General features: G+C 48.0%; 6 protein-coding genes across 6 annotated transcripts; 4 read left to right on the forward strand and 2 right to left on the reverse strand.

Moving 5' to 3' along the window:
- Positions 1-486: 486 nt before the first annotated feature.
- Positions 487-2,888, forward strand: GGS22DRAFT_52159 (Cryptochrome/photolyase FAD-binding domain-containing protein). The gene is made up of 3 exons (XM_047967321.1): positions 487-988; positions 1,040-1,881; positions 1,946-2,888. Exons 1-3 carry the CDS (start codon positions 819-821, stop codon positions 2,827-2,829), a joined length of 1,896 nt encoding a protein of 631 aa, XP_047815746.1. The 5' UTR covers positions 487-818; the 3' UTR covers positions 2,830-2,888.
- Positions 2,889-3,455: 567 nt separating this feature from the next.
- GGS22DRAFT_196099 (uncharacterized protein) lies at positions 3,456-4,160 on the forward strand (the record flags this gene model as incomplete). The annotated part of the gene is made up of 1 exon (XM_047965777.1): positions 3,456-4,160. One exon carries the CDS (start codon positions 3,456-3,458, stop codon positions 4,152-4,154), a length of 699 nt encoding a protein of 232 aa, XP_047815747.1. The 3' UTR covers positions 4,155-4,160.
- A 72-nt stretch (positions 4,161-4,232) lies between these two features.
- On the reverse strand, positions 4,233-5,105 carry GGS22DRAFT_171054 (uncharacterized protein). The gene is made up of 3 exons (XM_047962544.1): positions 5,017-5,105; positions 4,874-4,959; positions 4,233-4,810 (listed from the first exon to the last, which is right to left on the reverse strand). Exons 2-3 carry the CDS (start codon positions 4,946-4,948, stop codon positions 4,616-4,618), a joined length of 270 nt encoding a protein of 89 aa, XP_047815748.1. The 5' UTR covers positions 4,949-4,959; positions 5,017-5,105; the 3' UTR covers positions 4,233-4,615.
- A 156-nt stretch (positions 5,106-5,261) lies between these two features.
- On the forward strand, positions 5,262-9,828 carry GGS22DRAFT_52163 (Urb2/Npa2 family-domain-containing protein). Its single transcript, XM_047967322.1, has 5 exons — positions 5,262-5,365; positions 5,457-7,931; positions 7,984-8,084; positions 8,135-8,817; positions 8,871-9,828. The coding sequence occupies exons 1-5, from the start codon at positions 5,342-5,344 to the stop codon at positions 9,665-9,667; spliced, it is 4,080 nt and encodes a 1,359-aa protein (XP_047815749.1). The 5' UTR covers positions 5,262-5,341; the 3' UTR covers positions 9,668-9,828.
- Positions 9,829-12,138: 2,310 nt separating this feature from the next.
- Positions 12,139-13,248, forward strand: GGS22DRAFT_181326 (uncharacterized protein; the record flags this gene model as incomplete). Its single annotated transcript, XM_047963853.1, has 1 exon — positions 12,139-13,248. One exon carries the CDS (start codon positions 12,139-12,141, stop codon positions 13,246-13,248), a length of 1,110 nt encoding a protein of 369 aa, XP_047815750.1.
- A 1,028-nt stretch (positions 13,249-14,276) lies between these two features.
- On the reverse strand, positions 14,277-15,957 carry GGS22DRAFT_196101 (glycosyltransferase family 25 protein; the record flags this gene model as incomplete). Its single annotated transcript, XM_047965778.1, has 3 exons — positions 14,277-15,402; positions 15,492-15,709; positions 15,769-15,957. The coding sequence occupies 3 exons, from the start codon at positions 15,955-15,957 to the stop codon at positions 14,592-14,594; spliced, it is 1,218 nt and encodes a 405-aa protein (XP_047815751.1). The 3' UTR covers positions 14,277-14,591.
- Between the last annotated feature and the right edge of the window lie 212 nt (positions 15,958-16,169).

The raw sequence follows: 16,169 nt of genomic DNA on the forward strand, positions 1-16,169 counted from the left end.
CCTTCTCATACATAGTGGGTCCTAAAAAGAAACGTCAATAGTATCAATTGGTATGTGAATCAGCCATACATGGCACTATTACCAGCGCTAAACAAACCCATCCATTCCATAGGACTATCGGCATGCATCTTCAAGGCGAGAAGGAAACAAATAAGCAAAAAATAAGGCATATTACTCCGTATTATTGACAGCACATCCACCAGCTCCACGATGACCCTACTCGCTATTCCGGTTTTTATACCCTTACATCGCTTCCTATAGTCTATGCGGTTCCTGCGTTAGTGTGAAGTTGAGGGGCTATTAATGGAGAACATCGCAGATTTGACCCATCGGAGAGTCGTTATTCATAGCGCGTCGCATCAAGTCCATCCCTCGTGCTCAATCAATATATCGAATTAATCATATGACGAGCTTCATAGCCGTGATTAGCTTCTTGACTATAGATGTATATCCTGATATGCATGTCTATAGCCACCTGCTGAACGATTTCTAAATAGGCGCTATTATATGCAGCATCGGAAAGTCGACAGCTATTAGCTCCGAGGCAAAACGGCGTTCAATGGAAACCTCCGTTATGCCGTGTTACAACGTATAGTCAAATTCAGAGTCAATTTGATGCTTTTTCAAAACCTTCTTTTATAGCCACGATCAGGGTTTTGACCGCAACTTCGGCCGTGGCTAGAGTCTTGACATCATGGACTCGTTAGCGTTAGGAAGTAAATCGAATATTCAAACGGCCTCGATTTAGGCTTAGGTAATGTATAACATAGCCTCATGTCAGACAAACCAGGTGTCGCGACAGGTGACTCAGGCTTACAATGGGAGGACCACGTATTATATACTGGTTTCGTACGGACCTCCGGCTCCACGATTCTCCTGCCTTGAAAGCAGCTCTTGACTTGGATCCGGTCGTTTTGTGGCCAATCTTCACCTGGGATCCTCACTATGTATACCGAGTTAAAGGGGGAGCAAATAGATGGCAGTACTTGTAAGCTATAATCTCGTAATAGTCGACGGGACTGTCTGCTAATTCTATCAGGCTTGATTGCCAGACGGACCTTTCGGAATCCATTTCAAAACTCAACAAGAAGTCAAAGCTCTTCGTTCTTCGCGAAGCTCCGCAGACGCTCTTCCCTAAGCTTTTTAAAGCATGGAAAGTGACCCATCTTGTGTTTGAAAACGACACGGATCCTTATGCTCTTGAAAGAGACAAGTCCGTAGTAGCTTTGGCGGAGAAAGCTGGTGTTCAAGTGATTTCGCCATATGGACGCACATTGTGGGATAGCGATGATGTTGTAGCCAAAAATGGAGGGAAGCCAACTATGTCTATTACCCAACTCCAGGCTGCCGGACGAAAAGTCGGAGAGATACCTCGGCCTATACCCGCACCAACCCATCTACCTGATCCAGGAGATATGCCCATTGACTTCGAGCAGAGCAAGCCTGAGACAAAACCGGATTTGAATGCTTCATATCGCGGCAAGGCTGACGGTACATATTCAAATATCGCAGGACCTAAAGGCGACTTTGCCATTGCGACTCTTGAAGAGCTTGGGTTCTCCGTGCCAGCTACCACACCACACCGTGGTGGCGAGAGCATCGCTTTAAAGAGGTTAGAAGAAATATTCTCGGATGAAGAGTATGCTGCTACTTTCCAAAAACCAAAAACCAGCCCAGCAGCGTTCGAACCACAATCGACTACCCTCCTCTCCCCTATGCTTCATTTTGGCGCGCTTTCGCCGCGCCTTTTCTATTGGAAAGCGCAAGATCTGGTTGAACGGTATGGTAAAGGGGCATCCACACCCCCTGAAAGCCTAACAGGCCAGCTACTATTTCGCGATATGTACTTCGCAGCCCAAGCCGCAATTGGGCCTCCCTTTGGTGAGTAATTATCGCTGTCTGTGTAATGTGATTATTTGAATGAATTTTAACTCAAATTTCATAGGTCAAACAGTCGATAACGCTTACTGCCGGTTCATCCCTTGGCATTTACCTTCAAAAATAGGGGTCACAGACATAGGCGATTGCACAATTAGTGGTGAGTATTATATAGACTCGCCACAAGCAGAGAAGTGGTTCCAGCGCTGGAAGGTGGGTATGACAGGATTCCCGTTTGTTGACGCCCTTATGCGACAACTACGTACCGAGGGTTGGATTCACCACTTGGGTCGCCATATGGTAGCCTGCTTCCTCACTAGAGGTGGGTGCTATGTGCACTGGGAACGCGGAGCGGATGTATTCGAAGAGTTGCTAATTGACCACGAACCATCTTGCAATGCCGGTAACTGGCAATGGCTCAGTTGTACTGCGTTTTACTCGCAGTACTTTCGCTGCTATAGCCCCGTTGCGTTCGGACAGAAGTGGGACAAAAAGGGTGAGTTGATACGGAAGTGGATTCCAGAGTTGAAGAACTTAGACGAGAAGTTCATTTACGAGCCGTGGAAGGCTACCAAAGCGGCCCTTGACAAAGCAGGTGTAAAGATTGAAGGAGACGGTATCAATGAGAAGACAGACGGAACATATCCGGCTCGGATGTTTGACTTCGGGGAGAGAAGAGGCATTTGTATTGCCGCAATGAAGAGAGCTTATTCCATTGGCCTCCACGGAAACGATGATAGAGTAAAGAATGGCTCCTGGAAAAAGTTGTTTGAAGAAGCGGGTGAGACAGAGATGGAGGGGTTAGGTGGAAGTGACGACGATGGAGAACACGCAGATGATGCTGATTATCAGAGGGAGGGGGATGGAAACCACGGCAAACATGCTAGAACCCAGAGCACGGGATCTAAGGAAGGACCTATGGATAAGTATACCAAGAAGGTGAAGAGGTAAATTCTAATAAAGAAGTCGCATATGGTGTCTTAGACCATCATTATTTACACAACCCATGGAATACGTAATGCTATCCCAATCTTTTCGTGTTAGGATATGAGTGGTTGGTTAGATAGGTATGGAATATTTCATTATTGACAAGTAGTCATAATCAGGGATTTAAAGTATGCTAAGTGTGTACTGGTCACCCCTGTGTCGTGGCTCAACAACTTAGGTACCTATAGGGGTGTGTGTTGTAATTCATGACTTGGATCGAAACTTCCCCTGGATATCTGGGGTTTACTCCTTCCTAACCACGTCCTCACAAGTCCAAAGTACTGCAAGGTTCGTAGGGCCCGTTGGTTACTACTAGAATAGTGACTTGGAACATGCTTGACTGTGTTATTAGTTATCCGTAGTCTCCTTATTATAATCCTCATGAAAACAGCATTAGATTTCTTGGAACCAGCTCTCTATGATGCATACTCCTTTTGGATATTCGCACCCTTGCGACAACTATGAATCAGCCCCATATCCAATTTACCATTTATTCTAGAATACCTACCGCTCAGTTCAAGACATTCCCTACGTCTCGATACCATAGTATGTATGATCATACGATATACTTATCGTAGCAAGATCCCACAATGGTAACCAAGAATTCTAGAGAACATCGAAAATCATTTTGTCGACGGGCGAGAAGACGGGACCCAACATTTCGCTCACTCTATGCCGGTGGAACCCAGAGAAGCCAGAATCCCGAGCAGACCTGGACCGACATGCCGTCCACCATAACTTTCAACACTCAACATATCATGAGCCGAAGTAACAATAAGTACGGACAACCTTTACAGCCGACAATCGACCCTCAAGCCCTTGCGCCGGCACGTATTTTCGAACACGCTTCATTTTCAGATAGCCCGGTTGGGCGACCGGCCAATAGCGTCGAGATCTACGGCTTAGCTCTTGGGACGTGTTTCCTCGCCTTACTTCTAGCATGGTTTCTCCTTATAGTTGCGCGAGAGATTTTCGAGTTTTTCCATACCGACCCGAACGCACCAAGCCAGAGAACGGACCCTGAGAGTGGCTATATACGAGAACGCCAAATCCCTAAGGAGAGCAGGTCATTCCTTTCTAACTTTAGAAATATGTCATCGGAAGCAGAAGAACTTATCAGGTCAGCACGACGGGCAAGCATTAATGCTGCTACGGTGTTCAAAAGGGATATGGGTGAGTTTAGGAGAAAGGCGCATCCCACACGGCGCAGAGTGGATGACGAGGAAGCCCTAGGCGACGCGGGAGGGGATGGAACTGAAACGAAAGGCTCTTTTTTACCCAAGACATGACAGACACAGAATGTGATGTCTGCAGAAAGGAGGAACAAAGAATTCAGCGCAGAAGGAATAATCGTGGTATCCTACGCCTGTTTGAGGGGTCCATAGATATTGAAGATGAATTATAAAGGTTTTGGTATTCTCATCTTCTTCGGCACAGTGGCTTAGTACATAAATCTGGCCAGGGAATAACTTTCCAATACGGCCATCTAGGGTTTCTGTTCGTTAATTGTGTATGGTATTCCTTTAGAGCGCAAGGTATAAGTACAGAGCACCCCAAGAACCGCGTTTAGCCCCATGCCACCTTTTATACACACAAAAAGCGAAAATTTTCGGATAAACTCGTTCCAATTATGCCCTTCTCGAGTTGGTCGAGTCGTCTATGATGCTGTTGTTGTACAGGTAGAAGAACGCTCACAAATGGAATGCGTTTCGTCGAGATTTTCTCTCAGGAGCTGGGGCTTAGTTCCGCTTTATGCCCTCCGCTTCAGCTCTTGTGTTGCTTGTTTCAAGCTCCAGTTGCATTCCTCGTAAGCTCTGCCGGCACCGAAACCTACTCCCACAAATGCTGGCCATGCTCTTCGTCGGAATAGAAGGACTGAGAAGACGACACCGAATCCGAGACCGAGGGTTGATTTTATGAGCATGTTCGAGATACAGCGGTCCCACTATAGTATATCCATGTTAGCGACTCCTTACGGGAGAGATAAAGTAATGGGATCGTGCTATACTTTCTCGTTCAAAAGTGCCTCGCTCACAGGTCTGGAGACCGTGCTGGGCGGCGCGGGAACTGACGTCTCAGGCATAGTGAAAGAGACTATTCAATTGAAAAATTAGCTTTAAATGGTAACCTAAGAGCTTCATAAGCTCCTACCTTTCAAATTGGCTTTGAGTGAGCGTTATGGTAGAATTGTCGTCACCACGATAATATTCGCACAAGAACAATCAGGTCATTGATGTAGCTTGGATCGGCTTGCATTTGCTGATACCCGAAAGCGGTAGATCCTGGTAATGTCAAATATGGTTTAGCGCGGTCGGCAGAATTAGTGAATTTTTTGTATTTTTTCGGTACCGCGGGGAGCTCCGCAAAAAAAGTTCGAGCTTTCAATTGAGTTTTTGGAAACAACGCCCTTGTATTTCGTACAACTTGGAGTAAATATTTCAAGGCCTGGCAATGCCGACGATTGCCAATTTTTACAATGGAGGTGGATAGCGACTCAGGGGTAAGTAAAATCTACTATCTTTCATATGTTATTTATACAATGAGCCTACATAACTTAGATATATATATCGGAAACTAATACCTTACTTTAGTCGCGCCGGCTGGCTCTAATAAGAGCTGTAAGAACCCTCGACGAAGATGGATCAATTGCGCTGCCCGATAAAATCCAAAGGCTCTGGCTGTTACTTTCGGAAACTAAGGCTACGAGATTTCATGGTGTCGAAGAGAATATACTACGATGGTTATTCAAGCATATGAGCGGCAACACTGAGAATGCTGAACAAGTTCGACGCTATCCTCTCACTTGGACGATTCTGAGCCACATCTTCCCCAAGATTCCGTCGCAGACTTTGGGGAGGTCGCTAGCTTCCCTCCGCTTCGTTTCTGTTCTTCGTCAGACGATAGGCGACATTACTACTGCCCGACGGAAGTCTCCTTCATCCCCGAGCCAGACGAATGGGGTTGCCTCAGAGAAAAAGAAGAAAAGAAAGAGAGAGACTGGGTTTCCCTCAGATATCGAGGAACTTCGTACCCCTGAAAGCTGTATCAAGTCGGCGAGTGAACTCTTCAGGGCACTGAACAGTCTTCTTAATCAAGGAAACCATCGGACAGGGCTTAGCGCCCCAGAACAAAAAGTAGGGGCCGAACATATTAAATCACTTTTCTCTTCGTCTAATGACGAGACTAGAGATATTGCTGCAGGCCTACTTTTAACTTGTGATCGCTCGTTAAGCATTCTTGAACAAGGCATTTCTCGAGAACAAGAATCATGGATTGGGATCATCGCTACTTTATGGAACCTTCGCCTCCACAACAAAGATGACTCTCTCGAGTTTGCTAGGCATATGTATGTGCCGGCCTGTTTTATTTTGGCAAGGTTGCGTGGTCTTACCGGAGTTGCGCCAGTAACGGTAGCTAGCAATACTGCTAAAAACCTTTGGGTTCGACAGCTCGAACAATTCTTAGGCGCATATTTCATCCGTCCAGCAAGGCACACGTTTGTACCAGGCGAGAATATCGAGGCCTTGGAGATCGCACTAGGACTCTCAAAGAGGAATCTAGGCGGATCAGCTATTATTACATGGGATGTTGCAGCAAGAACCCCTCGCGACTCGAGTAACCCAAAATCCAAGACTGAGCATTTATTGTGGGCTCAAAATGTTTTCGAAATCTTCCTTAACGCGATACAGCCCTTGGAATCCCTAGTTCGAAATCAAGTCATCATTCAGATGCTAGAAACGGCAACCCAGACTAACTCGGTTCCAAACACGGCAGCTCTCCGTTCGGTGTGTCGAGAATATGCCTTGAGGCCAAACGAAATCGATTGGAATCTAGTTTCTAAAGTTGTTGCTTGTGACGCCGACGTGTTCCTAATGGATCAGACTCTGATGGAAGATATTCTCGGCAAAATAAGCTCCTATTCGAGTTATGATTCCATTACGAAGGAGACTATTGTAACTAAGATCATCCTCCCTTTGGAAGACGCCTTCGCAAGGACGCGCAACCTTTCGGGCTTCATTGAAAAATGGCACGGCTGTCTTAACGAGAGTGATACGGATTCTCTGGATCAAAGTATATGGTTTGATATCAAAATTCGACAACGGCTTGCTAGCATTTTACAGAGTTCGTTGACAAGCACGCAACTACTACGTATATTAGAACGCCTAGATTCACCAGATGCTATTATTGGATCGGTCTTGGTCGTCCTTGATGGTATCTCTGCGGGAATCACCGAGGAAGATTTTATCAACAACGCCGATTCCAAGATTTTCTCCGCAGCTTTCAAGGACAAGTCGTATAAAAATCTCTCATCTTCTGTATTGTCGTTAAGATGGCGCATTGCCGGCCGGCTAGCTTCGTGGGAAACATCCGATGAAGTTCGTCGACTCTGGTCTGAGTTAAAACCAACTCTTAAACATGTCCTCAAGAAGTCTGCTCTATCTAATCCTGAGACTTTCGAAGCATTTACTTGTTGTCATAAGTTATGGCTAGCGAATTACCCCGGCGGTAAACGCGAGGCAGACCTAGCCAAATTAATGGGTTCATTCCTCGAAAGACTTTCTTCGAAAATAAAAACTAAAGAGGATATTTCTGTGTACGAGCCCTATTTAAATTATATCTTTCGCCACCTACCAAAGCTTGCAGAGTTTTCCAAACAAGAAACGGGCGACCTCAGAGATCTCATCACGAACCTATTTTGGCATGTCGGGAAACAATCTGCGACTGGGGCTAATACACAACTGGATGACACCATACGATCGCTTTTACGCAACGTAGATGGCGAGGATGATGAAGCGTTTGTTGACGCACTCATATCACAACCTCTCGATGCTCTTGATAGCGCCGAGGCTCAATCAGGCTGGACGCAACCACAGAGCCTCTCGTTGCTGTTGATCCTTCTAGAATTCCCACGAGACGCTTTCACAAAAGGACGTCGTAAACGCATCATGTCTTCCTGGAAGACATGGAGATCCGCAATTATCAGTCACGCATCGCAGGATTCCCATTTTGCGGTAGTTATGCTCCGGTTGCTAATTAAAGTAATGCAACAGCCGACATTTTACGAAGTAAGTCGCCCAGTTTCCTCAAGTTGTATGCATCAAATTAACCATTTACTAGGATATGGAATTTGATGACCTCGTTTACATCTCCAACAACTTACCAATCAAAGATAATAAGACACTCGCTTTAATTGAGAAATTTATCGACCTAACGCTGAGGTGAGTAATAATTAATATCTGTACCCCCTCTGGAAGCTAACGAGTTACAGGCAAATGGTTGCTAGCACCGAAGGTCATTCACAAGCCTACCTGGATGATGCTTGGAAATTTGCGGAGAGTATCACGCCAGATAAACCGGGATTCACAGATGCTCAAATGCTCTTAGTGAAAGGCCTATTTTCTGCGCTGGATAAGTGCAAGTCACATGGCTCCACTATCAGCTTGGAGTCAATGGCAACGAAACTATCAGGCATGATAGTAACCAGCTTATCCTTGATCGGGGGGAAATATGAGAGGGCAAAGGCAGCTACTGGGGATGAGTCGATACTGCTTCGGCTTTCTATTGCATTGAGCGGAGCCGCATCTCTTGCCGAAGCCAGCGAACCAAAAACAATTGAACTCTCAAAGGAGACAACGGAGCAGCTAGAGAGTATAAGCACATCATTGATATCGAGCAATTTCGAGATTGGTTGGAAGTTACGGACATGCCTCTTCAGACACAATCCCGACATATACGATACGACAGATTTATTCGCATTGCTGGACCAAACGTCGGAAACAATTGATGAAGGCTTAGTGTACGGCTTGGTGGATGCTTTCGTTGGACAAGGAGAGGTTAGAGAAGATGTTACAGGTGATAAGGTGCTTGGCGAACTAGTTGCTAGTGGCAAGCTGACTGCCGGACCTATCGGACGTCTACTAGCTATCAGAAGGCTTGTTGAAGTGCAGCAAGGTGAGCGTCCCCAGATTTATTGTTAGTAGCAATTTCATCTAACGTCATTTTAGGACCTTTTACCCCAAATGGTGTCGGTAAGAATCGAGACATCCTTGACCTTGGCGTCGTACACGAACGACTCGCGTCTCTACTAAGTCAGGTGGAATCGCCCCGCCATTTCAGACAATTGGCAGAAATCTTGGTATTGCTACTTGATAAACATGCCAACTCGATGACCCAAATCAACGTGGAGACAACTCTGAGTAGCGTCGTTCACGTGTGTTCGCAAAATGGTCCTAAGCTCCACGGCCCTAAAGTAGCTGGCGAGATCTACGACAAGTTATACAAGCTCGTGGCTCTTGTCCTTAAGAGACATCGGCTTCGGTTAAGAGGGCATTTCCCAATCCTACTTGCCGCGCTGCGAGCACTTCTCAGTACCCTGCTTTCCGATCCTACTTCAACCAGAAGCATATCATCCTTGCAAGCACGTCCGCCATGGCTCGAATTACGTCTAAAAGGGAGACATGCAGAGCGATTTACTCGCCTTCTGACATTAATATGTGAGCCTAGCGCGGCATCTGTAGCCCGTACGAGGTCGAGCGAGCTAGATTCCGCCACGGATGTCGCCAAGCGAGCCGCGGGGCAGGACATGTTCACCGTCTTGGAGCTGTACATCAAGTTGCAACTCGAGATGACCATCCCTCGCGACGTCAGAAAGGCACTTGAGCTTGGCGTCTACTCGATCCTCGATATCACGCCTCAGGGATGCAGGAGGGTGCTGAACGAATCGTTGGATGCGAATGGACGAGCCATATTTAGAGAGATGTTCGCGGATTACAAGAAATTTGGGAAGTGGTCTGGTGTTTAACTGGGTCTTGTTGCTACATATAGATGCTTAGGAGATATATACCCTGTTGCCCCTTTTGCCCTTGTTCATATCCACGTGTCGGAGTATAGAAGAGAATTTGGAATATTCGTGAGTCGCGTGCGTGAGTGGAGAAAGACTACTACGGTAGTAACTATACGAGCTAATTATACTGTTATACTTACCGTAAATATGTAAGTATGACATAACATTTTAATTTAGTGAGTTTGTGTCACCATGCACACTGCACCTACCCGGTCTTGACAAGTTGGAATCTTACATGTAAAAGTGAAATACCTCGGTTTCGAATTTCTTTCAACACCAAAACACCTCTCAAAGAATCATAAGCCGTTTGTACCCCGAGGCTTTTCGCTACCTACACATCACCATACACTACCTCATTATGAGAGGAAACACGTAAATGTCATTTCCACAAGCGGCTTCCTACTCACTGACGTTAGTCATAAGTATCAACTCAGAAGAATCCTGAGGTCCATGTTGGTGCAATGCAGCTTATCATTGCGCCATAGAAGTGTGTCCACAGGTAGGTAATATCGTCTAATATCAGGTTATTATGTAGGTTATATGTAGCGAGCGACCCGCTAGCCTGGACATGTCCACACCGAGTTACGGAACGGGACTACTGCACCGAGCCGCGGCGGTCCGGGCTGCTTCTCAGTGGGTCGATTTCTCCAGCCTTATAGCTTCTTCCTACAAGCATCCCACTCCGCCATCGCATCGTAATTACATATATCGACCAATACCGTCTAAATATCCACGGCCTTCGGGGTTTCACTTAGTCAAAGATGAACCCATGCCTTTTAGTCAGATATTGGCTATTTCTTACTCTTTCGTACAACGCTTGAGCTCGGTTAGCTGATGGAGCTGAGTAGCAATGTGTGCGATGACATGGTAGACTCTCAAAGGGAGAGTGGGTTTCAACATACATACCTCATACTGCAGCACATGCACAAGCGACGAAGTGTGGAATCAACTAAGTTCCACTGATGTTACTCAACCAAACACTTCGGAACCTTTTGCGGGATCACAAGAGTTATCAATCTTGTACACCCTCCGGGAAGCACGCCGAGACCAGCAATTAGGGCGATCGCCAAGGCTCGGTCCAGGGGAGTCCCTGTACTTATCGCAGACTACCAAAACTGCAATGTTGGGTTCCCTCACTTAAAAATGTCATTCACGATATACTCAATTCATTCTCTCGGTTAAGTTGATCTCTTACCTAGGTAGCTTTCGGTTCTCAAAGAAAGCCGGTCCGATTTTATCTCATCCGGACGGACCTCGAAGCGACACCGGCGCGTGGCAAAATAGCACCGGTTCGCCGCTACGAAGCTCCAAACTATTATTCCTTAGGGCAAGGGGTTAAAAAAAAATATCGTCCTCCTCGGCCGCTAGTTTACCGAAGAGAGGCTCAATAAACCTAAATAAGTAAGTAGCTAGCTTTTAGGTCACTCCAACACGTGGCGGTTAACCCAGCAGAAGTCTAGCTCTGACGAAACGTTGCAGACTCATATACCGAGAGCCTAGATTGATGGCCCAGAACCGCGCGGGACCTCCTAGGACCTACTAGTTTAAGGATAAGTGTCGGCGACACATTCCCTTAAGCAGAGACATGCTCGGCCAGTGTGTGTTATGTAGGTATGTTGTGTGTGAGTATGCGAGTGTGTGCGAATGTGTGCGAGTGTGCGTTTGCGTGTATTAGACGTGTCAAATAGCTTAGCTACACGATGATATCAGCCCGGTATTCTGATTCTGACCAACTGTTTACTAGATTCTACCCACGGTCGGAAATATTATTGGCTGCGCCCTATTGCATGCTCGTCAGCTTCTGTATTTACTTCGCTGCTTTGTCGACCCATTCCTACCATCATCAGATCGGTAGCAGTCGGCAGTGAGAAATGATCGAAAGACGGACAAATCAGATTGTCAGATGAGCCAACTTGGCTTTACCGAGCGCACGTTCATCCACCTATTCTCGGGTGTGGGAAATTCGCAGCGGCTTGTTTCGGTGTCAAGTTATGTATCTTGAACGGCTTGAACATCCAAAAGACTGGCTAAAGGAAGACTGGCTTTTCTCGAACGTGAGTGGCTCTTCGGGTCAATACCGCGGCAAATCCGTACCATTTCTAGCGTAGCCTGCGTCGCCTCTCGGTCGCCCTACACGGCTTAGGTCGTCCTTGGCGTCACCCGAACATCGCATGTGGGCCAATTATACATCCGGTCCCCTGATTGCACACTTCCTCCACCGGCTGCCTAATTTGGCCCCTTCTCCCTAGCATGCCGCAAGCTTGACAGGTGTGTGAAGGGGAAGGTTTTTTTTTTGGTGATAATCCCGAAGTCTTCCTATCAAAAGACCATCGCCGTCTTTAATTGTCCCTATACCGGACTTTAATGTCTTTTCTCTCCCCTTCTTCGTCGTGTAAGTCTCAAATGTAGCCACGCCTTTTTTGCCTGACATGCCCGTCACAGTCAGGCCATCAGATCACGGGTCAAGATCCTGGGCAGGTCGCAGATATAGGCTCGCGTCTTCGCCCGATATCCTGTTGCATTATACACTGACCGACGACACACGCACTAGTCCGCCGCGAGCAAGACAGCTAGTACAGAGTTCGTTTGCGGGGGTTGAGAGGAAGAATAATGTGTTCGCTACCAAGAACGGATTTGTTCACGCATGCGTAGATGCGTATAACGAGCACCACTGCCTGGTAATACGGCCGGAGGATGTCTGGTTCGCCATCTTGACTCAATTCAGCGCTTACGTCAACGCGCACTCCGACGAGCTGCGCAAGCGATTCTGTTCTCATGATGCCCAACAAGAGCTTCATATAGACGTGGAACTGGACGGACTCGACCACGGCAAGATGGCCTTCGCGATGACGAAGCTCATGCAAGAGAATGTCCGGGACGAGGGCCTGCAGCAATGGATCCTACCGGCTTTCACGACGACAACCAAGGTCGACCAGGCAGTCGCCAGCATCATCTTCATGGGGACAATGCAGAAGTACTTCACGTATAGCTGGGGAACGCGATGTGGAATACCATTGGTGACACTTCTCGGCGAGGAGAGCGATTGGATCAAGATACGAGAGCGAGCTGAGCGGCTAACGACCTTCGGTTCGGAGTCATCGCGCTGGTTCCGGTTGCTAAAACCCGTATTGGATGGGTTTGTCACAAGCTTCAGGGATCCCAAGGGCGAAACTACGAGGAGGTTCTGGCAAGCGATCTGTAACGAGCATGTGCCTAATGGTAGCGGTACCGTCGCTTATTCGGGATGGATTACTTCGTTCTGCTTCTGGGACGAGAACGGACGGTGTCTGCACGGACCAAAGCCGGGTCAGGAGGTCCAATTAACGAGGAGCCAAATGCCGAGCGGCTTCGCCAAGGTACCGGTAACGCTACTGGATGATGGCGTCGAGATACCTACGGAGATGGTCGCCGGCTCGATGGCGATGAGAGCGTTTCGATCGAAAGTGACGGTCAGCGCCGATGGCGGACCACAGATGCGACAGAGTGCCGGAAATGACACGATACAACCCGAAGTCGGATGGTTCATGTACAAAACGTGACAGTCTATGGGGTATCGTGGTATCGGTTGCATCTATAATGGTAAGCCGTACCTCTCGTATGTCTCCAATAAGCTACATCTTCATGGTAGCATTGGTCAAGCTCTCTGCAGGTGACAGGTAGCTAATCGTTCCAATAGTATAATTACAGCTTGACCACGACGCTATGGATTGGGGTTCCTCCGACCGTGAGTACATTAGGCGCCAAGCCGGACCGACTCTCGGATCTTTACTCGGATCTATCCACATCTAGTCACAGTCAATCTTGCATCGGAGATGGTACCTTAACGATGGTTGGAAAGCAACTTGTATACCTGGGTCCTTCCTATCCTAATTGTCGAGAGGATATATGACGTCGACCGAAGCTAGAGACCTAAGTCTATAAGCGGACCAATGAGCTCTTGAGAGCAACCGTGGTCGTCTTTATGGTTGGCCTTTGGGCTTACTAAAGAAGACCATAGCTGCTGGTCTGGCGCATCCGCTGGATATATATGGAACGTCGGGACCTTGATTTTGGACTATTGCGATCTTCCCTATTGTGAGGGTGGAGCAACCAGTCATCGAACTAGCCTGTGTTGCGAGACGTTGGCGACAGATTCTTCCTACCGTATCGGTCGAAGACTATCTAGCATCTAAGCCTGCAAAGGTAGGTACTGGATAGGTAGATGCTGTGTGCTGCGAAGTGGTATTGCCGAGGGGGACGACAAACGAAGCATTAAATTGGCGTTAAACATAATTTGCGGACTTAATGGTTAGATACCCGGACTACGGATTTCTCAACTCCTTTTTAGGGGAGTCGCATCGAAGCTGTGCTTCGATTGCGGTTATATACGTTATTGTAGCATATGGGAGACGGTGTGTTATCCGTTTTAGTTGTATATACAAATTTCCAACGGGATTTCATGTCGAGCTATTGATAGATCCTGCGGGTGTAAATACGTTTATATGTTTATATATTTGTACTTATTTATATACTTACCTACATGCTGAACTTTTTAGTGATGGGGGAACTTGTGGAGTAGAATGAATGAAGCTGCATTTATCTATGATGAGGGTATATATGTTTCGCCCCCTTTCACCTTATTTAGATTGATACTCCTGGCATCCCTTAGCCGGCGTCCGTAGCATGGTCCCGAACGACAATTCTGCTCTGGCGGTTTGTGCTGAGAGGGAGGGCTGCCCTATTTTATTGACCCTTTAGATAACCTATCCATATGTTTTATTTCGATGAAAGGAAGAAAGCAGTAATATACCAACCCAATATTTATTACACATATCAACCCCCCAGCATCCATTCCCACCATCTATCTAGGAAGACGTATCATCTTCACATATATCCAAACCCCTTAACCTTCACCCCCCTCATCCGGATACAAATCCACCACCTCCCCCCCATCCCTAATCAACCCATCCAAATTCATCCTAACACTCCACCTAACCCCCCTAGTCTCCCCCTCCTGCACCCCGCCCCCATCCCCCCCAATATCAGTGATATCACTATTCGCCCCCCGTCCCCCCTTCGCGCGATGTATCGCAAAAAACCCCGGCTGCGCCGTGACACACGTATACGGCCCCCCGCGGTCCGGGCTCCCGCCACCCTCGCAAAACGACTTTAACTGCAGATCGAACGGCTGGTTCACGTCCTTCAGCCCGACCTGTCGGAGTATCTTCCGCGCCCCGGACCGGCTTACGGCGTATGCGAGGGAGCAGCACGGGTCTTGCACGTGGTGGTACACGCGTGTGTGGGAGGGGTACATGTGTTCGAGCCCGGAGATCGTGGGGGCGAGGTGCTGCCGCTGCGGGACGGTGGGGTCGGGGGTGTGTGTGATGCGGAGTTTCGGGAGCGCGCGGTTGTTGGCGAATGGGAAGGCCATGCCGCAGTGCCCGGCCCAGAGCACGTCCCAGGCGTCGCCGTAGGGGGAGGTCGTGGGGGCCTGGGTGCGTGGGAGTGAGGCGAAGTCGAGGTCCGGGAGGGAGGGGGGCCCGAAGGTGCCGTTTGGGTATGTGGGGTCGGCGAAGGAGTCGGGTGGAGAGAGGAGAGGCTGGGTTAGTGCGTGCGTGGCGAGTGCGAGGTCGTGGAGTTGCGACCGGATCCGGATGTCCCAGTCCGCGTCGTCTTCCATGATTAGTGCTGACGAGAGGTTTCTTCGCACGATTCTGATATGCAGCGTGTTAGTGATAGGGCGAGGGGAGCGCGACGCCAATGTTCTTGGAAGTGCGTTATGCGCGGGGGCTTGGTCACTGACTCTTGGATCGCATTCATGTGTGCTCGCCAGGCCCCTATGACCGGGTCGGCTAGGCGCTTCAGCTCTTCTTGGCTGCTTAATAGCGCCTTGTCCGGAACATCCCTGCCGTTGACGCCGTCGATGAAATCTATCTCTAGGTTACTGAGAGCTGCTGCTAGGACCATCCCATCGCGGCGGTCTGTGCGAGACGGTAGGCTGATAACGAATATCTTCTCGAACTGGGTTCTGGTGTTAGATCTCATCCTATAGCTAGGCTAGCATGCAGACGCCAACTTACGCCAAGTGTATTGTTGTAAATGTCATTCGTTATTCCCGGGGCCGAAGCTCTCATTCTCTCGGCGCGGAAGTACGGCACTGCACTTGTTTCCCCCTTCACCGAGAGCAGATACAGAGAAAAGACGAAAAAGGCTACTATACCGAGGAGGATCGAGTTGGGAAGCCGTCGAGCTGGCTTAAGGAGCGACATGATGAATATATTGAGTCCATATTGGCGAGATTTGAGAAGAACGAAGATAGGTAATTTCTGTTCTCTTCATATTATATTTTGGTAAGTGAACAGAATCACTCGCTTCTTTCGTCTGATCTTGAATCATATTGGTCTGTTAAATATAGGTGATTGTAGAGCGAACCCACCAATGGTGACTCAGATTATTTGGCTTTGGCTAGAGTAATCGTTGA

Source organism: Annulohypoxylon maeteangense (genome assembly GCF_022496945.1).
Source record: "Annulohypoxylon maeteangense strain CBS 123835 unplaced genomic scaffold GGS22scaffold_17, whole genome shotgun sequence".
Taxonomy (NCBI): domain Eukaryota; kingdom Fungi; phylum Ascomycota; class Sordariomycetes; order Xylariales; family Hypoxylaceae; genus Annulohypoxylon; species Annulohypoxylon maeteangense.